The following is a 24752-nucleotide window of genomic DNA, read 5'->3' as shown; positions in this document are numbered from 1 at the left end:
TTCCCAAGCCAAACCATTAGCCACAATTTGGAGTTCTGGATGTAGTTTCACTTGGGAAGACAAATTGAGTCAAGCGTTGAACGGCCTAAGGCTGCCTCTTTGTGAGTAATGTGCTGGATCTGGGCTCCAGAGGAGAGCAAGAGTGGACCAAGGACCTGCACACAGCATTTTGCTGGCAGATTTCTAGCCTGCTCTTGAGCCAAAGTGCTCTTGCTAAACAGTGCTATTTGTGTCATTCTGCTGCTCCTTCTTCTGTTCCTGCTTTTTTTCTTACTTTTTTTTTCACATAGAAATTACAACAACAATAAAAAGCGTTCCACTAATTTCTGTGCTCTGTGAGGAGGCTGCAACTTTAGTCAATCTTTACTTCCATGAAAGAGATTAAGGATTACCATCACTCACAGCCATAACAACTTCAGTAAGAGTTAACCCAGCTCTTTAGCACTGTTTTCGTTACTGCTTCTGTCATTTGTGTGTACCCCCATCTGTGCCTACTTTGCTTCATAATCTTATGGCTTTTGATGTGACCAGGAAAGCCTTTATACAGTCATGGGTAAATCCACACGTCCAAGGAGAGCATTTAAGACTTTCAGGTTCCCCGTAACGTAGGGCTCAGGAAAGTACAAAGGTAAATTCTGTGCACTACGAGCTGATATTAGGTCAAGAGACTTTCATGAGGGAAAAAAAAAAAGTGGTAGAAGAGGTCATCTTTTCCAGGTCAAGGCTAATTACCAAAGAGAATGGAAACAGCCTTGAAGTTGTTAGGGGACAGGGGATAGACAGAAGATCATGAATGCCTCCTGTGTTTTATAGGAAATGAAAACTTCCTGTTTCCCAATTTTTCCTTTCTTGAACCTATTTCCTATTGAAATCAGGAGTTATCTCATTTAATTCTGCATATTAACTAGGGAAGATGAGGATATTTTTTAATGTAACACATAAATATAATTAAACTGAGGTATTCTGTGTCAGATTCTGACAGAAGACTGGCAGCTTCTATTTCCAGCACAGATAATTAAGTGCTGAAGAAGCAATTGAATTCTAAAGATTTTAATAATAAACTGTCACTCTTACCCTCATAAGACTGTGAATAAAGACATTTTAAGGTAAATTTCAGTGCAAAAATGTCCTTTGAACTCATTGGTCTGGATAATGCAGGGCTTCTGACATTTATTCTGATCTCCTACCCTGTGCTGCGGCACAGCTGTGTTGTTGTTGTTTGTAGTACAGCACTTTGCTGAATGCAAATGAAACCAGAGGCAAATGTGATAGAAACCTTTGAAAAACATAAAATATATCCAGGTGAAATCTGAGGTGTGACAAATCTGACTCCTGTCTTGTGATCAGAAGAACACGTTGTTGCCATTGTGTTGGGTTCTGTCTCTAATGACAAGAAGAGCAGATGTTTCAGTTTAAAACAAAGCTACAGACAATCAAATTGCTGTGCAAGGCACTGGCAGCACCGGCTGCCAGTAATTCCCTGTCTCTGTATGACTGTAACGTGATGGGAGTGAAAAGCTAAAGTAGAAACTCGACGTGACCCTTTGCCACAGGCATTTTGGATAGAGCAGACTTGGATGCTAGATGAACACAGGCCTTGTTCCTGCAGAAACCAATTGGTTTTGTACGTACAAATAGTTCCACTGTGGTACAAAGCATGCAGAAGTTTATTGGAAGATGCCCCCGGAAGGGAAGTGGGTGTGAAGTGAGCTGGAGGAATGACTAATGAGAAGTAGATGGGAGTTCGGCACAGGGCAGTAACAGTTCAGCCACTTGGCTGGTCCACCAGTTGGGTGGGTTACAGCTGGAGCATCACATCAGATACAATAACAGGAAGAGCTAAGTGATGGAAAGCACAGGAAGACCACCAGGAAGACTGAGATGTGGAATGATCCTTTACTACCACTGAGCTGGGTGAGAAAGGAGAGGAGGACACGTAATGCAAGGAATGCAATTACTCACATCTCTGACTCAGGACTGATGAGTATGTGTTACTACTCAACACACATTTTGTGACTTTATTTTGGTTATTTTACGAGTAATCAAGTTCAATGGGAACATGCCATAAAGCCCTTGGGAAAGCAGAGGTTATTAGGCCAAAACAGATTAGGTGGATATTTTACAAACGACTGAATACAAGGAATGTGTAAAACCAAATATTGGAGAAATTACTATCTGAACAACCAACCTTGGTGAGAAGGACATGGTTGCAGATATGAATGAGTGGACACACAATCACAATCTTAAAATCTCCCTGTAAAAGGCCACAGGACCACGTAAGACCAAATGTAGTGTGAAAGCCAGAAGAGACCCGCATAACCTGACTGTGACAGCTTTGGGGTCGAAGTTTCAAGGCAGTTTCCTGAGCCCTCAAGCTGTGTCCTAGCAATACCCAGCCATGTTCCTCTCTCAGCCAATCCGAGTACCCAAATACCTCCTTCCTACTTCAACTATCAAGGATACTGAAAACAGGCATTTAGATTCACAGAAGGCCTGCTGCTCTGATACTGTCCCAGCTTAGATGATAAAGTATACCTCCCTCCAGCACCCACTGAAGAGGGCTAGGGACTTAGGCTCATCTTTACATCTGCAGCTCTCAGCCTAGGCAAAGTGCCAAAAGGATGAGGTGACAGGAATCCAAGCCACCTCCTTACAATGGCCCTACGGCAGCTCGAGTAGCCAGGAGGCTGCACAGTGCAGACCCCAGCCTTGCACCCCAAGGAAGAAGGGTGGGTTTGTGCCCACACACCACCTTCAAAAGGAGGGACTTTACCTCAGCTCGCATTCCTCCATTTCTAGTTTATCCTAATGGCTGAATAATAAGCCATAAAACCTTCTGGATGCAAAATGTGATCTGGCCTAAACAGAGGAGAAGGCTCTGACATTTGACTGACTTCCCACAGGTAGATCCAAAGATGGTCAACAAAACACCGCTTCAGTCTCACCAGTGTTACGGTGCTTCTGTCTGGGTGGTAGCAAATCTGCTCCCCTGGCACTTGGAGCTGCACGGTCAGAGTGCCATGCTGGGAACATGTTCTACTCCCTGAGGGGACACTCACAACATGTCCCTCTGCTGAGGGCACACACTGCTGCCCCTCACAGCAAATGCTCTTCTTCTGAGCACCTATGATCTTGAGACAAAAAAGACTACTTGTATACAAAGCTTTTACAGATTTGGTCACTGTGACCAAACTTTATTACCCATTTTATGGAACTGTGACAAAAGTCTAGGAATCAAACAACATGGGGATCACAGAGGCTATGATGTTTATTGTGCTGAACAGACTGTGATAATCCATTAAAGGAACATTTTCAACAAGCAAGCGATTCGAAGTACAATCGTAGACAGCAGCTCTACATGAAGAACAAAGCAAAAAGTTAGAAGACACTCAAAAGATAAAGTAAACTGTAGTTAGACATCTTGAAGCGTTTTTTTTTTTTTCCTGCAAACACACCTCTCTTGCAGAAATGGTAGAAGAGTTAAATGTCCAGTCTTAGTTAGCAGTGACCAATGACAGCAAAGAACAGTCGTATAAAATTTATCTCCCACAAAAATAAACTATATATATAAAAAATTTTATGATGTTCTCACTGGCTCACTGGCCACATGCAATTTTTCAGTCTGAAAAAATGAGGTATAGTAGGCCCTAAGAGGTAGTAATGTGTTTTGATTGTACTACAATATACAGAAAATACAAGATTCCGTTCATCAGAGTGGTCAGTCTCTCGGAGGTTGAAGTGTGACACACACACCCAGTGATTATTTTGGTGTCATCTGCTGAATACTGTGGTTTCAAAAAATGTAAACAAAACCAACCAAAAGGGATTTGCTAAGGCTCAACTCGAGGCCCTCTGAAGTCAACAGAATTCCTTCTACCGACTTCAAGTGACGCTGGATTTGGCCTGCTAGAGCTACTGCATAGCTCGGGTTATTTTTTGTTCACTTCCTATTAACATGTCTAGTTGTAACACTCCGAGGAGCTCTTTCTCAGCAATCTCCGACAATGGACCCTCTGCAGTCTTTTGAGGAGGTCCGCAGTTCTTGACTCTGCCTCTTGGAAGAAGCCAGTAAGTAGTTATCTTTAACTGCACTTGGCTTGCTACGAAAGCCGTGCCAACAGACGCCTTCCTGAGAAACTACCCCTGGCCCAGTTATTAATAAAATGTTACAAAGTACTGACTAAGAAAGAGAGGAAGAAAGGAAATTAAACAGAGAGAAAATGAAATGAAAGAGAGAAGAGGGAAATACAGAGTGAGAGGGAGGAGAAGAATAAAAATACTCTACAGAAGAAGCATTTAAAATAAATCTGGCTGAAACATATTACAAAATCACATTTGTGTAAAATACATGAAAATACTTGTCAAGTACTTTCTTACAATCTACTAATTATTTTTTTAAACACATATTTGTGATTGCATTATGCAAAAGCTGAGCTTGTTGCTTCCCACCTACAAAGCTTCAAGTTTCTTTGAAGGTTTTTTTTTGTTCATTTTTTTTTTTTAAATACGAAAGTAATTTAAAATGTGTTCATTTTCCACAAGTTATTTTACAAAAATAGTTTTGAATTAGGGATTAGTTGCAGTCCTAACTGTTTCAAACGTCTCAAAACTAATGCTGAAAGTAAGAAGTTCATTCCATTTAAACTCTGGAGGTAGGTCTTTGTCAATCAATTAGTCCATTTCTTTAAACAATTCATTTGAGGTACAAACTTGGACAGTAATATTTAAACATTACAGCTAAATTTTTTTTCTATGTCATGTAGTGTCACTGAAGAAAATTCTCCTTACAAACCTATCAGCAATTCAGTACAAAAATATATTCAAGTTAACAGTACATTACACAGAAGTTTAGCAGAGAACAGGGTAAGTACATTTAAAAAAAAAAAGAGAGAAAAATACATAGTCATGCTGAAACACAATAAAGATATTGCTTCCTTAACTGTAATTAAGTGTTGAAGTAGAAATAAGGGGAAAATGCAGATACTCATGATTATCTATCCAGTAAAAATTTCCTGCATTGAATGTGTATAGCAGCATGTATTTATCAGTCTGTTGAGTTAATTGTAAAAATCAGAGGTAGCTTTGAGTAGTGGGGTAATATTGCATCTGTTGCTAAAAGTGCTGCTTTGAATGAAAAGATGGAGAAACGCAACTGGCACAAAGGTGCTCAGTGAACCATCCTATGTCAAAATACATTGCTTAAAGTAATACACAAGCTTAACTGAGGTACATGGTGTTGGTTCTTACATCATGACTGATGAGTAATGAGGAGAGATCCATCCTGTTTGAAATCTGGTGCGGGGTGAGTGGAATTAGTTGAAAATAACCAAAACATCTGGATTATTTTGTTCAGATAAACTCACGATTAATTTTGAGGTACCTTTCTACATGATTTAAAACACTTTTCTTGATAAGGACTTAGTCATTAATGGCATTAGTGTTTGGTGTCAATCATTTCTGTTTCCACAGAAAACACCTGGCTCTACGGAAAGCCGACTCCTTCAGGCTTTCTACTGTCCAGAAGGTGAAGGCTGCTCATTTTGTTTACTACTATTTCTGCTGATATGTTTGTATGTAAAACTATACAACGTATCTTTGTCTTTCTTCCCTTTTGCAAAATGGAAGTACCTTTTTCATGTTGCTCTTTCTTCTGATTACCAGCTGAATGAAGTGAGAGTTCAGCTTTTATTTTTTTTTTCCTGAAATATCAGTAAGACTAAAAAAAAAAAAAAATAAATCAAGTACAAATCTACAAGAAGGTTACAAAAAAAAAAAAAAAAAAAGTAGTATCTATCCCTTATCTTTGGTGTTCTAAAACAGAGAGTTCACTAAGTAGGGAGTGGGTTGCTGGAAGTGTTGCAAGGCTAGGTGTTACACACGCAGCCTTTCCTATTTCAATGCCCATTATAATTAATATGTTACAAGTTTCTTGTTTATATGCAGTGCAGTGAATGACTTAAACCTGATTTGGAGTTCTTCTTGACCCAGTCACCCTTACTTAGCAGCTCAAACAAACTATTAGTAGGTTAAGAAAATTGAAAACAGTAATTTGAAGTTGCATCGTTAATCTGTGCCCCCATTGTGTTACAGCAGTTTTTCACTAAACCTGGGACTGTGAAGGGATTATAAAGAAGTTGATTAGTCAAATCCTTTTTAAGGTTATGCAATTTTTTTCCCCCCAGGCAAAAGTGGAAAGACCATGGCAATAGAAAATAAGTGGTCAAGGCAGTGTCTTCTCCCTTCAAAAGACCCAACTGCTGATGAGGTAGAAATTGCATGGTGCGGTCTCCTAGTCTTCCTCTGCAGATTCTTGTGAGGATGTTTCTTCAGTCTCTTCCTAGAATACAAAAAGAAAAAAAAATAAATATGTGGTGACCGTGCGTCTGAGGCTGCTTCCTCCTCTCACACAACTGACAACTGCATCCCAAGCTAACCAAATGTGCTGTATAGCTGCTGTGATGCCTCAAGAAGCTGCTATGGAGAGCAGGGGAAGGTCTCCACTCTCAGACCACATCACTTTAGTTTAGTGTTCTTCCCTCCTACCCCATGGGGCACCAAAAAGAGAAATCCCTGCCGTGCTCTGTCATGAGAAGCATTTTGAGCAGATATCCAATGTGAAGGGGGTGCTGTGGGAAGCCTTCGCCTTCTTGTGGGCCATCTTCCTCCGCCCCAAAGCCAACTTTGTCATTCTTTTCAGCACACCTGGCTGAACGCAACACTCTTATGCTGCTTATTTAACCAATGCGCTGGGCTTTTCAGGACACAGACAGTAAACTGGGAGCAACAAACATTTATGATAAAAGGGGCCGAGAGTGAAGGGTTATTTTTTCTGAAATGCTGCACATCATTGCCTAAGCCAGCACGTGAAAAAGATCTATGAAAAATAGGAATTTATCCCCTCAGCCAACGGAGACCTTTTAAGAATGACCAGCTTAAAACAGCTTATAGCAGTCTTCATACTTTAATAGATTTGATTTTCCACATGGCTTCATTTTGTCTCGGTGGCTAACTGACACAATTTATAACTCTCTTCCTTTCCCAGGCCACTACAGTACACCATTCAGCAAAGCATGCCTTCAAGCTTGTCTGCATTATATGGCCAAACTTCCATTCATTAGTGTTTGAAACACCTCAGCTGTGAAGGGCTCCTAAATGCTACCATGTGTGGCACTGCTGCAGAAGAGCGGCATCAAGGAAAAACACACAGATTTAATCATAGGCCACCACTCTCTGCAATCCTCTTTCAAAAGGTTTCAGCCCCTTGCACCCCCCATCAAGAAAAGACTGAAGAAAAAAAAGAAAAAGCTGTAAATCCAGGGAATAAACGTAAGTATAAATGAATGGATGACAGCTTAAAAAATATAACCATAGCAGCATCAAGCCATGAGATTTCACACTGGTTTTGTTTAGTCTGCTTTGGGTTATGTGGGAAATGTGAAAAGCATGAAGCAAACGCTTCCCCCTCCGCCGCCAGACCCCTGCCCCCCGCTAAAGCTCGGGCCTCAGCCATTTAAGCCAGCAGGTTTATACTCTTGACTAGGAAACAGGCCATGACCCTGGGGTACTCTCTGGAGCACCGGGCACAAAGAAAGATGTAGCGTGATCAAAGCTGTGGACGGAGGAAAGAGAGCAAAGTCAAGTGTCAGCCGCCCTCCGACCTTGACTTTTCAATTAGTATTTAAATTCCGGATGACATCGATCTATCACGCAGATAAACAATTTCTTCCTCACAACAACTGATTCCCGCTTGCAGCACGGTTATATTTAGAGCGCTGTGTGAAAACGATCCCTGACTCACCATGTGATTAAGCGACTTTCACTCCATCCCCCGCAGCGTTTGGAGATGGGTGCTCGCGCTCCATCTAATCCTGTTATCATGTAATGCATTTTCCCTGCTTATCTTCCACACAGAATGGGATTGTGACTGCTACAACATCTCAGGCAAGAAGAAAAGTGGTATCTGCAGACACCTACTGAAAAGCTAACTTGGGCTGCGTGTTGAGAGACAGCACCAAGTACGTTGGCTTGAATCTTGGTAATTCAGAAATTGTGATGACCTGAAAACAATGGCTTTGCCTGCAAGCCAATTATTTCAGTTAAAAATGATGACTGTGGGTTCCATGCTCGGAACGTAACACAGGTAGACATGTTTTGGTTAATGGCATTTGATGACAATCACATGCTTAACGCCTTAAATCACTGTGGGCGGTCTGAACCTCTGGCCACTGAGTCCCAGAAGCCCGCAGTACATACATGGGCACTCACTTTGTTTTAGCCCTGCCTTGTCACACAACTGACCCGTTTTCCATGATGGTGGACTTATGATCACAGCACAACATCGACGGGACATAGGGAAAATACATGGCAGGATGTACTTCTATTTCCGAGTCCAGCCAGGGGAGCCATAAAGAGCTATTCTTAGCTGAAGACCTGCCCAATCTCCTGATTTATACTGTGAATTTCACAATATTTTTTTCCTTATGGTCTCTGCTGCTGTGACTAGGAAAACAAATGAGAAGTTCATCTTTCATCTATCTATCCATATATGTATCAATATTAATTTAATGACAGATATGTATATGCAAACGTGCACCTGTAGTGCTACAAAAAATGAGAAACCAAAAATCAAGCTAAAACCAACAATATTTAAATAATAAACTGATTATTAAAAATACTTGAGACTCGCAGCTCTACTTTTCAAATCCGCATTTCAGGCAAGGAGATCAGATTGTCACGCAGCAGAAAGAAAACTTTTCTTCATTAGGTTCATGCTTTGCAAAAGCCTAAGATAGCTCAGTTACAGATGGGTGGTTTTAAGCCAACCTATCATGTAAGTTTGTCAAGGCACAGATGGAGATGTGATTGCCACTCTGAAGTGCTTACAATTCAAAGGGATAATACAAATCAGACAGAGATGCACAGAGGGACCCAAAGGAAGAAGTGAACAGAGGTTCTGAAAGAGAAAATGCAGATGTGTCACAGCAACAGAGAAAAATTTTTTGCATTTGTCCCCTCCATGTATCATACACATTCGTTAAAAAAAAAAAAAAGGTTACAAATATTAGAAGATTGTGCAGCTGTGATCCTCAACCCAGCCTTTGCTGTGTGCCCCACGTACATGCACACTCAGCAGCTGACTGACAAAGTGCACTGCAGAGGCAGTTTTACTTGGCATGTCCCGTCTCTGGTTGTCCTGTGCTGTATGGGACAACATATTATTTACTCTGAGTTGCTGTAGGTCACAGTGTGATACTGTAAAGACAGACTGCAAACAGCATCCTGAGCTATTTCAATCCTTAACTGCTGTAACTGATCTAACAACCAGGATGTGATGTGGAGCTGCTGTCTCTTCCGGAAAAGAGCACTGAGAAATCTTTCTCCACGTGCTCAAATGTTTAATGGTCTCTTCCGGAGGGGCATCATCAGCAAGAGGCTGGCAAATGCGCCCTGAGGACTGAGACCCACCAGCACGGCCCTCTCGCGTTCCCCAGTGTTGATCTGTTGAGTAAGGACAGATGGTTCCCAAAGGTCCACAGCAGAGATCTGCCCTCAGAAGGGTTACTCTGCAGGGGGTTGGCACTGCTGTTGTTAGCCTGAATTTAACAGTGATGGCAACAAAAAGAACCAGGATGCAGAAATGCTCTCTGCAGTTAGCATGCTTAGTGGGCTTTCACCCTCCACAGTTTCAAACGATGGTACCTTTGGTGGGATCCTTATGTCTGTAGATAGGAGAATGGGCCTGCTTTAGATGCCCTGGGTATTTAGTTTGGCATTCAGCAGCAGACCAAAAGGCCGCTGGTCTCCCATGTCACGCTATGGATGTTTGTGATCCACCAGAGCATCTGAAAGGACTCAGGACAGCACTGAGACAACTGTTCCTGTTTGACAGGAGCGTCCCCCCACATACAGAAGGACAACTGTTGCTCAGTTTTGTAAAGAAATTTATTACGTTTTAATTCCCTGAGCAAAGCTCCTTTACAGTTACTTCAAGGTTAACTGCCTCAATAAGCTGGCAATTCAGTCGGCAACTCATTTTTTTTCAACTTTTGCTCATGAAACTGAACTTCAGATTAAAAAAAAATAGAACCAGTTCTGCAAGATGAACTACAGGATCACGGCAATGGCACATGCAGAGCCTCCGAATTTGTCAGAGCTTTTATTTTATAACAAAGTATTTGCTATTGGCACAGATCTTGCTGGCTGCTTTCAAAGTCCGAAAGGGTATGCTTGAATAGATACGTCAAAAAGAACTGCTGACAAGAGCAACTTGCAGACTGTGGACCATTGTCTGCTAACTTGTCTGAAATCCCCTGATGTGCAAACTAATATTTTCAGGAGTCCCTGAAGCCAGTGGCTCCTACTGCAGTTGCAGATACCCAGGCTATGTCCAGACAGTGCCATCCTGACTGCTCCATGGCCAGCACACTAAACTGCTTTAGAAATTCTTACAGCACTAACACACACTCATCATAGATTTCTTTTGCATGAAGCTTTTGGTGGGAACTTTTGCTTCAAGCTGCTCTGCCCTCTGCAAATCATGCTGGCAAGAGCTCAAACTCCTGTTCCAAGGGGCTGTCAGTCAGCATGCAGCCCTGCTGAGTTTGTGACAGCAGTCACTCAGCAGTAAGGCAAAGTTAAATTTGAGATTTTGGATTCAGAACTCGTATTATTACAGGTATTTCATGCACACATCACAATAAAAGGATTCATTAAGGCAGAAGAAACCAGCATGGCCGCATTCAGAAAGCCACACAACTCTAAATGCTGGATTAAAGTATATTTTGATATACGCATCTAAAGAAATTATTTCAGTACTGAAAATCTGTATCTGAATACAGATGAGTCAACCAGCCTGCAGCCGGCAATTTCCATGTACTGTCACTATTAGCATGCAAGAAGTGCAAATTCTCCAGCCTGGTGGTTAAAAATACAGTTGAAAACTCTACCAATAGAGCAGTTCAGCAAACCACTGCCCTCTCCCTGCACTAGTCCTGTATTTGACACCCTACAATCATGGACTAAGCTATGGGACAGCCCTGATGATAGCAAACAGACAGCTCCCTCCAAGGAAACAAAACTCTTGGTACTATAATGACATTAGAGATAAAGAAAGAGACAAATGGAGAGGTGGTAACTGATGGGACAGTTTGGGGTTGACATTTAAGGGCTGAAAAACATTCTTGCTTTAAATGTCTATTGTCCTATGAACTTTGCCTATAAGGTCCTCCTTGCTACCTAAGGACCTTGGTCTTAAGAAGGCTGCAGACTTAACTATAAGACAAATCCAATGCTGAAACACCAATGAGTAGTCTTACTGAGCTGCTGCTTAACCTCCCCAGTGCCTATGAGTCAGCTGGTGAGCATGTGCAGAGCTGCCTAATGCTCTTGGGAGCAAGCAGTTTATGCATCTTAAAATTCATTTCGACTTGGAGATGTTCTCAAAGCTTCCACAGTGAGGAAAGCAACGCACAACAGACAGTGAGAATAACACTCCTCTGTGAATGTGCATGTATGCAAAGCACTGATTTGGAAACTTACATGCAATCTTGTTCTTGTTCTTGTTCCCCATGTTCTCTGATTTGAAGCAGATACTTCAAGCTGTGTTTTCTACCGCCTATGAACATGCCAACCAACTCAGAATCTGTATACAGAGGATGCATTTTTTGTTTCCACTTTTATATAAATGGTCAAATATTCTCTGAGATACAAAGTGACCAGAAATAACAAAGCAAAATACTGATACTGTTCTGCAGGTGATCAGCCTGTAGCCTTTCAAATGCATAAACTTACTAAGCAAATGAAGGGTGTCCTCTCCCACTGCTGCTGGAACAATTCTTCTTGACTAGCAACAAGGCTGCTCATGAGGATTATTGGATAATCCACATCTCCAGCTGCTGGAGGAAGTGTACTAGCTGGGACAGCTGGAGTGAAGTTTCTGGGGCTGCCCTGGGACTCAGATGCTAGAAAGCTGAGAACCAGTGCCAACAACGTGGCTGAGAACAATAACAGCAGTATAGGTCAGAGGCAGTTACCATCCTTGCACACCCATGAACCACTCCTACAGATTGCCTTCCTATAATGGCTGAAGTGTTTTGCAAAGTTGGGGTAAACTTTGGGTCTTCAGTTACAGGTTCCGGCAAATGAAGGGGATCAGGACATTGCTCAGGAGCATCCCTTCCGGACAGGATAGGACATTCCTCTCTAAATTTGAACAGTTTTCTTGTTAGATTAAGCGAATACAAAAACATTTTTCTATCTTTTACCTCATCTGCCACTAGGAGAATTGTTGGATATAATGGAGTGATAACGACTCTGGTTACTTTGAGATAAAAGGTTTATCTGACACAGGATTTTTAAATCCAGGAGGACTCAATGAGAACTTCCAGAAAAAGAAATCAGGGTGACCTATGTACAGATATTCTGAAAAGTACCTATCCTAGAATCTGCTTCTCAATGTCTCCTACAAATGGGCTTGAATAAACCTGTTTCAAATGCCTAACTTTGCCATGGATTTTAGAGCAGCCCTGACATAACTCAGCAGTGAGGTTTCTGACAAGCATGTTGCTCAATGCTGAAGCCAGCTCTGGTGAAGCCTTTTGAAATTGAGACTTGTCTGTCTAAATTACATCAGGCCAGATTTCTTAAACACAGTTTGGCATATAAGTAGAGCAAGTGCCTTTTTGACCTAAGCAGGTCAAAACACTTTGAAAAAATCTGTTCCCCATGTGATTAAAAGGAGAGTGAAAATCTCCAGCAAAATCTCAGTATTAGTTAGAACAATTTCACAAGGAAGCACCATTTAGAGTCTACAATGAAAGAACTAAAGTGAAAAATGGTTCTTGAAACAGTCATGGGTGCTGTAAGAACACCGACAGAGACATACTTTATCTTAGAGAGCTTCAATCCCACAAGTTGTAAACAGTTTTGGTGGAATGGAAACAAAATGTCACAGAAAATAAGGCAGCAGTGCCATTAGAAACATACACAGCTGAGCTGGAGCAACCTCAGCTCTGATGAGCTGCTCTTACAAACTTATTGTGGAGGCTTTAAACTAGAGCAGAAGAAAACTGCTCTGTGTGCACACCCAGAGCCAAAATCCAAACTGGAGCAAAAGCAAAAGAGGCTGTAATAATGGTCTCTAATTACTAATGCATGCATGGATGCCAATCTTTAAAATCCCTAAGCTTGTAGAATCCACTGAAATGTTATGGGCCACTGCGTAAGCTCTTATTTCGCTGGCAGTGGAGACCACAAAGCCCAGAAGGATGATGGAGTCCATGAAGGTAAACCTGAACAGGCCTGCCTTCCTCCCGAGCCCTGCAGTGCTGGAAGGAACATTGATGCCTGTGCATATTTTGTGTTCAGTAGCAGAGGAAGAACCATGGTGAAGCTCTGGCTCCTGGCAAGGAGGAGACCCGGGGAAAGGGACACCAGGAGTGGTTTTGAAATAATGGTCAGATCTGTATTGTTTACCCTTTGCTCCCTACTCTTATTTTAGAACACGAAAAAGGGAATAAAGTAAGATCTGTTAGATTTCTATTCTATTTCTTTTTCCTCCAAAACAACTGCTTTTTACAGACAGGAAGCAACTGTCAGAAGTTATTCACCTCCAATCCTTTATCACTTAAAAAAGCAATACGGCTCCATTTATGGAGCCACTGGCAACTGTGGTTTGGGACCAGCTATCTATCCATAATGATAAACAATAAAATAAAACATCTTCCTTTTGAGGCCCAGCTGAGAGATTTTGCCAAGCGATCAAACTTGTCTGAGCCTTGAAGCAGCAGCTTTGAAGTAATAAGAAAGAGATTGAAAACCTGCAGCCAAGAGCCGCACACACCTCATTAGGGCCCAGCTATGCGGGAAAGCCAGGCGGCAGCTTCCCGGTCAAGCCTGCCTGCCCACCAGAGAGGGGCTGCGGGAGAGGAAGATGAAAGGGCCTTTCAAAGGGGAAGTGCTCCACTGACATTTTTACGAGGACTGGTCTCCTGAACGAGCAGCTCATGGCTGGGTATGTAACCCACTCTGTGAGGCAGTGCTGGGGCTATGGGGAGCTGGGCCTGCAGGGAGCGCGGCTGTGGGAAGTGGGGCTGTGGCCACCGCTCTTTCTGAAGCTCCCCTGGTTTTCCCTTCGCTTCTTTTCCACTTGTGAAAGAAAGAGTTCAACACAGACAGTTCAACCTTCCCCGATCTGTGCTCTGAAAAGTCCTCACAAATGAGAAACATATTTCAGAAAGATAGCGAGTTGGGCCTGCTTATTTGGTACTGCAGAGATCATGTGAGACTCTGCGGTACAGTTCAGCTAAATTATTTTTTTCTTAAAAACAAAACAAAACAAAACGAAACAAATAAACAAAAAACACTAAAGCTTAACAGACTTGTAAAATGCTTTTAAAAATGTCTGAAGAGTTTAATCATAGATCTTACCACACAGACACTGGTGAGGCTTTGTGCTGGCAGCAATGCAGAGTATTTAACTTTGAGAGCTGCAGTTCTGGGTTTGATTTTTGGTTTCAGACTAAACAGCAGGTCTGCAGTGAAAGGCAGGGCAATGACTCTTGAGCAAAATGGGGTAATGGGAATGCTTTCCTTGAAACCTTACTGATTGTGTAACTGTGGAGCACCTTTCTGTGCAGGCAAAGAGTGCAAAATCAGGGAACTTTGTGTTGGTTTGAATAAGAACCCCTCCCGCAATGCCACCTTTTTTTACAGCAAAAAATTCTGTTGCTATTTTATTATGTAATGCTGCAGGCTAAAAATATATCCCTAATTTAAGCCATCTTGCCAATAAATCTACAAATGCCAGGTAATCCAAAAAGAGTAGTTATGGTCTAATGACATACACTTCTTGTCATCTTAACATGTTCAACTCCTAAAGGATTTAGAGCAATGCATTTGAAGATTTTCCAACTTCTTGAATATCTCCACATCATCTGGTGGGAAGGGTAATAAAATAAGGTCCTCTTCAGCATGGAGCAGGAACCCAACTTTTCAAATTCCATCTTCACTGCGATCATAGGGAGAAGCTTTTTCTTTTTCTAAACAAGATAGTTTGATTTAAACAGTGTGGGCCTGTCCAACTGAATAGATACTGAAAATTTCCTTTTGATTGTAGAGCCTTTTATGGGAGTTTCTTTTCCAGTTGAGCACATCTATATTCTTTAATCAAATCAGAAAAGGTTTCTGGTAGAAATATGTGTTCAAAACACATTTTATTTTAGGAGCAAGACAGATTACTGCAATTTATATCTCAATGTTAATCTATTCTGCTATTCATAAATTTAAAGAAATACTAATATAAATTACAGTAAATGCCCCACCATATAAAGCAGTTCTCAGGAGACTGTAAAAGTGATGGGCAAGCCACCTAACATATTGTAACTGCCTCCTCTCTGCTTTTCTGATTTCAGTTTCCAGATTTTGAGTCAAAACAAGCATGATTATCGGGGAAAGGGTGGGAGGAAGCCATTTGCTGCCCTGAATCTGATATCTCCTGGGTCCTAGAGCTCACATGTCCCATCTTTCCAGACTCAAGTCTGGTTTCAATGGAGCTCTCATTTTTCTTCCCACTAATCCTGCCATGAGATCAATCATTGGTAACTCTGTGAGAAATTAAATACCAGGATGTGGGAAATCTGAGATCTGAATTTGGGTAGAATGTGGGTGATTCTTTTTTTTTTTTTCTTTTCCCCCTCCTTCTCTTTTCCCATGGTTGTTTTGAGGCAAATAGCCCTCCAAACCTGAGATCAGAGATTGGCCCTTAACAATGTGACTGCATCAACAGATCAGAAGCAACATAAAAAAGTACACTGGCAGTATCGTATCCCTTTTTAATATAAGAAACAGTCATTCCTAAAGGGAGATTTTGGCCAACATTTTTTTGAAAGCATTCTGGCATTTCCAGAAATGCCTTCCAATGGGATCAGCAGCAGATCACGGTGATGTTCACCATCTGGAGGAGCGGACTTCATCAAGAATTTAACATTTGTGGCATTGGGATCCCAATGAAACAGAATCCATGAGATAGTTTGCTATGGTGATGTGAGTGCTAAAATACCCAAGAGATAGGCAGCCATTTTGAATGGCTTTTTTCCAGTCTCTGTGAGAAAAGCGTGTTTATTTACTCAGGTCCTATGTGCGGGAAACAGATCCTTACAGACACTGGACGCCCAAAGACATATGGTGGGTCCTTCGTGTACTGCTTTGCAATGTGTCAATGCCTACACACTCCTGTAGCCTTCACCATGAAGTACTTAGGAGTATGTGTCACTGCATAGCCTAAGAAGCTTCCTGACTTTTTATTCTGTCTGTAAGTACAGCAGCACCATGCTAACAAAATCAGATGTGCAGTCAACAACAGTGAGCTCACAGCTCGTCTCCAGACAGCAGCCTCCCTGTTGCAACCAGCGCTCACTGGCTGCCTTGCTTCACACTGTCACAGAACAAAGGGGTAGCACAAAAAGAGCACAAGATGGAAGTTCCACTGGCAAAAGTGGTTTTAGAATGTCCTTCTTTATTTCATTTTGCACTGACTTTAATGAATCCTTTGCCTGAGTTCTTCTCTGTGAGCCTCATGGGAGGAGGCACGCTTGTAAGTCCCACTGCTCCATGCCAGCCCTAACATTTGGCACAGGTGTCATGTGCTGACAGGCTGCCCAGGGAGGCTGCATCTCTCTCCAGAATAGCATGGCAGCACTGATTTCATGGAACTAAATTCACTGAATTCCACAGATACCCCACAGTGACTGACAGAGTGACTGTGAAATGCTTCTTACTCTTCCATTCTAAGACTGTTGTTTTAGGCAATAAGGAGACCTTATAAAATTCCCCAATGCCATGGAAACTCTAGAATAAAATAAAATACTGGCTTCTTAATGTTTCCTTCCAGAACGTGTTTAAAGATGTATATCAGTTAATAAGGACTGAGTATACTGCTCTTTTCCCTAGCCAAATCTTTTTTAATACTGCTGGTATGCACATACTGTAAATGACTATTCTAGCAAATTATTTAACAGACGACAAATGTGTTTTCCTTGGTCTTAACTTCAAACCTCATTGTGTTAGTCTAATTTTGCCTCCATTACAGCATACTTCACTCATAACATGCAATTTGAAACAAAACTGATATGATCCTGAACAGGCAAGGCAAAGATGCATCAGTTCCTGAAAGTGGATTGTGTGTGTTGTTTAAGATTGTCTCATACAACCCTGAAGCCAATCTTAGTTACATAAGGCCCATGTCCCATGTTTTTCAATGGAGCGAAAGGGCTGGATTACAGCCCTGGGACACTTAATATTTATGCCAAGAAATAGGGCATCTTTCAGTGACTTCAGCTGGGTGTGGAAGAATAATGATGCTGATTGTGAAAGACATAGAGCCTTTACGAGAGCCTCAGTAACGAAGCCCTCAGTGAAAATAGTGCTTTTGTCTGCACAGCCTTCTGACACACCTCATCTTTGCTAATTAGCATTTTGATTATTTTTGTTGAAGTCCAACAGCTGATCGTTCTGGTAATTTCAACATTCTGGAAACATCCTAAAATAATCCAAATTTTCAGGGGGTGGCCCATACTTCCTAGAATCCTGTACGCTCATGAAGCTGGATACCCAAATATTAGCTGTATGACTCTTGTTACTCTTGGAAACCTTGGCCAAAATGCACAGTATATGTATGTAAAAGTAGCACTGTTTAATTTGCTCTTGACTGGCATTTTTTAAACAGTGCTCCCAGTCCAGCCATCCTTCTCGGAGGTGTTTCCCAGGCACACATCACAGCCGTGTCTCTTCTGGCTATTAGTGAGATTTTTGCTTGTGTCAAGTCAGAGCCAGGTTTTGAACTCAATGTGGTGCCTCCCTTTTCATCTGTGGTCACAACCACGAGGTCAAACACGAGGCCTCCCTGCTCACAGCCATCCCTTACCCATGGTGGACTTCTTCCCCAGACAGGAAGGGGCGAGAAGTAGGAGATGGAGAAGTCACAAGGATGTCATACTGCTCGCTTATGGGAAAGTTGTAACTTACCCTCTGGCCCCCAAATACTCAACTGCAACACCTGCTCTGAGTGCCATGTGTGGAGCTGCCCAACAGTTGGAGTTTCTGGGTGTTTCTGTGTGCTCAGCATGGAGAATTTTAGGAGCAGGCCTTGCCTTGTATCTTGGGATAGAGCAGCAACCTGATAGCATGTCTGTATCGAATTGGCTAATGTGTGACCAGCTCTGCATTTAGATGGCTGCTTCCTGTGCTAGCGCTTGTGTCAAGGAAATTGTGTGTTCCATGTTTAAACAGGTAACATAATCTTTTCATGACTGCTCAGAATAGAAGACCCCTCCCAGGCTGGGCAATGCTGTGACACTCCTGCTCTTCAAATGACTCAGAAATGACTGACAAAGTCAGGGCATCTCCAAGCTGCACATTACAGCATGCCTGACTCTGAATCGCACAGCTCATTCCTAACAAGCTAGGAAGCAAAAATATCTTTTGAGATCTGATTCCTTTTTAGTTACATCAAAACATGACTGTCTGCATGCTCACAAGTCCCTTATGAGACGGAAGCATCAACATCTAGTTTCAGCAGATGATGTTCAAGTCACAGTGAGACTTCCCTAAAAACGGACTTGCACGCTGCAAGTGTTCAGCACTGATAAATTCAAAGGACATAGGAGGCTCTTCCAACACAGGTGACAGGGACACCTCTGTTCCTTAGTCAGTATAAGGGAACAAGCACTTCAGCTTGCTTTTTTTAGATCATGGGCACGCCAAGCAAGGTGATGCAGAACTCAGCACTGAGGTAGGTGCTGTATGAAACTGGGACATAACCAAACTGTTTTCCTCCTGCTTGTTTGTTCAGAGGCTCTTTGACCTCTGGATCACTGACTGCACCACAGCCCAAAGCTGAGTGAGAGGCATGGATAATGCTTCTCTCTTGGCAACATGTGCAGCCTGAAAGCCCCCTCGAGTGAGATGCACTGGGCTGCTCTCCAGGGGACCTACTTCCAGAGTGATTTCTGCAGCCACCGTAGTGCTGCAAGAAGCAGACTACCTCACCTCCCCTGCAAAATCTGCAGCAGTGCAGCTGCTGAGTGGGCACTGCTGCTGGATGCAAGGAAGCTGTCTAATGATCCCAAGAGAGAGATTGGGCAAGTAATGGTCTGGGGATTTGCTACTTTTCTCAGCCAGCCTCCCAAATTCTGCCTGTGGGGCTGCCTGTGTATCTCTTGGTACATTTGGACCAAAAAGATTAAGGGCTGGATTACAAAGGTTATTTGAGTATCTAAAGATGTGCTGTTAAGTGAAGCAGCAGTTTATGGAGCACACTTAAACGTTTAACTACCTTTGTAAAACATCTGTCTGCTCCTTTTGGAAATGCCAAGTGAGCTCATTTTACGTTTTTGTTACTGATAGAAAGAAGCTCAATTGACAAAAATATTTGAACGAGCTGTGAGCAAAATCAATTTCTATAAAAGTGCTTTTCATAAAACTGATGTGCAATGGTTGACCCTGTGGCTACACTATTTAGCGTGTGGAATTGTTAACTGCTGGCAGTGCTTGCCAGCTTGGAACTGAGAGGCCGCCATCAATAAAAGAAACTATAAAAATGTAAAAACGATCATCTTATCGAGCAGCAACATGCACCTTATGAACACTGTATTTTTGATTCTTGATTTGTTGAAAGTAACCGAATACCTGAATATACTACTTGTGTACTGAAGATCATTTTTTCTTTCTTTGATTTCTTCTGGTTACATAATTTTTCAGCTTCTTTAATTTATGTGAAATCAAATTTCTGGAAGCAGCAGTCTCAGAAATGTTATTCAGTCATGGTTATGTAATAAATGAAAATCACAAACAGTTAAGCTTTGGAAATCTGAATTATACAGTGATTTGGGTATTAAGGTGAAATCTCATTGCATCATACTATTCAGGTTCTATTCACAAGTTATGTCATATAAAAACAATCTTTTTGCTATCAGAAATATCCAACTTCCTCTTCTAACCCTCATTCTTTAATGCTTCATCTGTTCACCAAACTGGATATTGAACTTCTTTATTTTTCCCCACATATTTTTGTGTTTGTTTCAGAAACTTGTGCTCTTTTTAAATCTTTTTTAATTATTTCATTTGAGACAAATCCTTCAGAGTCCCCATCACCATAAACCAACAGTTTCTATCTTTCTCTGGAAACTACACCATGCAGTTGCCACCTTTCTATCCTGAAAGGAGGAAGAAAATAAGACTTAAGGCCTGGCACTCCCCATGAGACTCCATCTACTGCAACCATGTGGAAAGTAAGAGACTCTCCTGATCCCCTTAAAATCAAATTCAAACAACTCCAAGGGTAATTGCAAGCTCTTTCTTTCGGTAAGGTAACAAAATTTATTGGATTCTAGCTCTAGTCCACAAATTTGGTATCATTTTTAATTGTTACTTTATTTTGCATTTTTCTTTTGCCAGCAATCATAAAGGGTTGCTAGAAAAGGCAGAATTGGTAACAACTTTTCAAACTAGAGCCATTCTTCATGAGGTATTTTTATCCATTTCTTAAAACAATCTCTTCAAATGAGAAAAAAGTTTCGAGAACACTCAGAAGCCATATATGGAAGGTTTTTCCAAAGCAAAAACTTAAAAAAATGAAAATTAAACCATACATTGATTTAAAAAGTGATGATAATAATGTGAAGCTTTGGAAAAACGAACCTTCCAGGGACACCTATGGGAAAAGGGTCAATACAAATAGATTATCTCATCGTGAAGTTATTTATGCAAAAATCCAAAAGGCATTGTGCCCTGTCAGGTGTGGGAGGAGAGCACTGATCTGGGGGTTCCATTGTGGGCCCGGGGCTTGGTCCTGATGGGAGTGCATGAGGAGGTGCAGCGAGTCCAGCCTCACTGAGTTGTAATACCCACATGTTGGTATGTATACAAATGGTGCCAAGGGCTTTCAGAACATGTAAGATGGTTCCTACAGCCATCTTTGGGAAAGCATTCAATGTTTGCTTTAAAAATGACAGTGATAAAAGAAAGGCAGCTCAATCGTTCAGAGGATGTTCGGGAGTAGTGTGAAAAACACACACACTCTATGTTGGAAGTGTAAAATTCCACATACGTACAGAAAATAAAGTTTTTTCCCTCTGGAAACTGACAACTTCCCAATTCTCTGTATCAGTAAATACAGAAAAAGTATAGAACACACAACACAACTTGCTGGGTGAAGTGGGAAGAGTAATGAAAACCCAGGGTACCAGGTCATCCCCTAGGGCAAAGGTGTTTCTAGAGCCACAGCTACAATGAGAAAAGCTGCACTGCTCCCCAGTGGGCAGGACATAGGTTGGACTCAAGCAGTGCCGTGTGTTCCCTCAGAGATCTGAGTATGCCTGTGTGGCAGTGAGTGATTTGCCAGCCTTTTTGTGACACCAGCAGTTTCTTTTTAACCCTGAGTCCTTGCTAGAGTGAACCTTTCGAGTTCTTCTATCACACTTCTCTCTGAGTTTTCCCAAAAGGGGAAAAAAAATCCCGTGTGACATGTAGCAGGTACAGAGAGTCCTGTGGAAGTGCAGATACACTGCAGGGCACAGAGAGGTGACGCAGCACGTGGGCACAGCAGGCACCAGCCAGGGCATCCCAGCATGTCAGAGCTGCTCCACAAGCATCATGTCTCCTGTTCTCAGCTGCACTCCCGAGGTCTGATGCTGCTGAGCTGCACATGAATATGTGAATCATCAGTGCAGCTCCTGGACTGCAGAGCTTGTCTGACGCTTGTAGGATTTACTGTTTGTCTTACACTGAGTGCATATGTGATGGGTGTAGCTGTGGAACACAAATAACTTGAAGTTGTGAGGAGCATATATATTATGACTAATTAACATGCATAAATTAATTGCTATCAAGGCTAAGAACTGAGTAAGATGAATAAACACAATGAATGTGCATTTGCTTTCCAATACAAAGCAATATTTTTTGGTCTTATTCTCGTTAGGATTTAATTTTTTGTTTGTTTTGTTTAAAGAGCAACTAATGCACTTAGCGTAAGATAGAAAATTACACTTGGGCTTGGAGCAATATGCTGCCTGTCAGACTCTGACACAACCTCAAGAAACTGCATAGATTTCAAATTTAAACAGACCTCCTGAAGAGATTATAAAAAGATTTTCAAAGGGTTGTTCCACACTCAATGGATTTCTCCTCTCCAGAACGATAAAAATAAAACATGTCCTGTTTTCAGTAAACTTTGATAGCTTTCATGATGTTTTCCTAAAAATACCTATTTCCTTTGTATTACTTAAGAGTGTAACTCTCCCATATGGCAGAGGCTGCTACAAATAGCTTAAAAACAAGGAAAGGGAGAAATTGGTGTTTGGGCTGTTTCTTTGCACAGCTCGGTAATATTACTTGTTTGGCTGCCCATTCTTCAGAAACGGTGGATTTAAAGAGAGTTTCTTGTTTTTGAGGTTTAGGCACATATTTATGTGAAGGTGCTAAACTTCCTGATGGCATGCAGTCAGGCTCACTATCTTTTCTTCATTTCCCCACGGAAGTGTGAGCGTATGCGTCAGCGAACATCACAGAGGTGTGTACAGACTACATTATTTAAAGCTTTCCAGCTGAATTTACAGCTGCATTTGCTGTCTGCATGACTGTCACTCTTCATAGCTCAGGGGATGTTTGAAAATATTGCAGAAGTTTATAAAGGTATCTGTATGGCCCAAAGCTAGCAGCAGATATTGATAAAGAAATTTAGAGCATGAGAGAGTTCTGTGCAATGCTTAAAACCTGGGAAAAGGTGATGGGAAGGAAACTCTCATCAATGGAAGGAGAATGTGATCCGGTTTTGCAGCTTCTATATTTTAAAAATAACACAAAACCAAGAGGCATATGCAGTAGGAGCAGGAATGACAGCAACAGTGATATAAGCTAGCATTCACAGAAATCGTTTAGAAAAGGCCAAAAATTTGAAGTGCTGCACTCAGGGATAAAGCTTCTGCTGCTTCTACCGTGGCAGACTGGGGTACACGCTCACCGCCACACAGCAGTTCCTGACCGCAGCCACTTCAGTCCCCACTGATGAAGAAAGGATACATTTCTAACTTAATCCAGACTGCCACATGGTAAAGCCATCTGGGAGGATATTTTGAAGGAAACAGATGGAAAAGGAAGAGATTCCTCTGTATGTAGAGTAAGATTTACATTATCCTCCATGAACTTCCATGTAGTCCCCATGTTTATATAATTTATCATTATTTCCTTAGACAGCTCAGATTAGGAAGCCTGCATGAGCTCATGTTCGTGTTGTTAATTCTGAGACTGAACCTCCCTCCTTTAAAGGGAAAATCAGTAGTGTAAAAGAGAATGGAGAAAAGCTACAGGACTGCAGTGCAGCCCAGCGTCATGAAGCTCCTGGCTGTCCCAGGGATTACACTGCTTTACCTCCTTCTTCTCCCAGCCTCAGCAAGATGCTGCCAGGAGTGCTTGCTCTCAGCCATCAGTTTATTCCCCATCATGCACCCACAGCCAGCAAAACCGCAGTGTTGTGTAAACAGGAGTGTGGGATCAGGGCCTAGCTAGACCAGGAAGGGTTAAAGACGAGTCAGTGATTTCACTGAAAATCCCTCAGGCCAAGGATTAAAGAAAAGAAATGTTCTCTGAGTGAAGACATGGCACACAAATAATTTAAAGACTAATTCCACTAGTCCTGTTGTGATGACTGCGGATTGCTAAAAAGCCTTCTCACTCCTTTTATGCATTTTTTCATGCCTTCTAGTTTTCTATGCAAACGTTTCCATTACTAATGGGGATGTCAAAGGGCTCCGCCTCTTGCTCTCTCTGACCAGGGAGATGCAGCGGCGGCTGCACCCGGCTGGCTGAAACACCCATGGCATGACCACCAAAGCCACTGCTTTGGCAAAGGAAGGATGGGAAGATCCATCCTGGCAATCTCAGTGCTTCAGTTCAAACTCCTAGATCATTAAAGCTGCCATTACTTTGTTATTCTATCAGAATATGGGAGTCCAGTGCTCCGTTTCATCCTCCAGCACCCCAGCTCAGCCTTGGTTCCAGGCACTCTTTCCCTTCCTGTGCCAGGGCTCACACTCCATTACCACTCAGACAGCCTCCATCTCTGCCTCCCGGATTTGGCCTCCCTTGCACAGCACGGTCTGAGCCTCCTGCATCCCCAGTGCCATGGAGGAGAGGGCTGGCTCTGTGCCTGCCAGCAGATTTACTACCAGGCTATCCGAAGAACAGCATGACTGCGGCCCTCGCAGTTGAAGGATGTAAGTGAGACCAGGGAGAGGAAATATCTTTTATTAGAACAACTCAGTGTGTTTTGAATTGCGTGTTGTAGTCAGAAGGCTGTAGATGGTGGGTCCTCAGGGACTGGTGCTGCATTTCTTCTGTGAGCTGGCCTAATAAAAGACATTACCTCTCCTTGCAAAACTTACCTCACTTGAAGACACTACAACACTCATCTTGAATGTTATCTCTGCTATTAGGAGGCATTAGCATTGTTGCCAGTGCCACTGATTCACCACTGCTGTGAGCGTATTGATTTCTTCTGTAGAAACTTGATTCCTACACATACTTTAGAGAGTTACATCATTTCACCCTTTCAACTCACAGCTAGGATGTTTTCTGTTTCTTATGTAACAGCTCTTAATTCAGATTGCAGTAGACATTACTATAATGCACACTGTACAATAATGTATTAAAACCATAAGGTGGAAAAATGAAAGTATTATTCCCTTCTGAAAGCAGACTTC

At 42.0% G+C, this 24752-nt stretch overlaps 1 protein-coding gene across 3 annotated transcripts in view; it reads right to left on the bottom strand.

Moving 5' to 3' along the window:
* Positions 1–3164: 3164 nt before the first annotated feature.
* The window catches only part of HMGA2 (high mobility group AT-hook 2), a 106925-nt gene continuing 85337 nt past the window's right edge, over positions 3165–24752 (bottom strand). Inside the window, exon 5 of one of the 3 annotated variants that reach the window (XM_085220672.1) lies at positions 3165–6337. In XM_085220672.1, coding sequence (XP_085076798.1) covers positions 6160–6337 — 178 coding nt within the window. In that variant the 3' untranslated portion in view covers positions 3165–6159. Of the gene's footprint in view, positions 6338–8712; positions 24399–24752 lie in introns of those variants that run through there. The other 2 variants (XM_085220694.1, XM_085220698.1) reach the window with 2 other exon arrangements.

This window comes from Meleagris gallopavo, chromosome 1 (genome assembly GCF_905368555.1).
Source record: "Meleagris gallopavo chromosome 1, MGAL_WU_HG_1.1, whole genome shotgun sequence".
Taxonomy (NCBI): domain Eukaryota; kingdom Metazoa; phylum Chordata; class Aves; order Galliformes; family Phasianidae; genus Meleagris; species Meleagris gallopavo.
The sequence above is the reverse complement of the archived record's forward strand: the minus strand, read 5'-3'. Positions and strand labels throughout refer to the sequence as shown.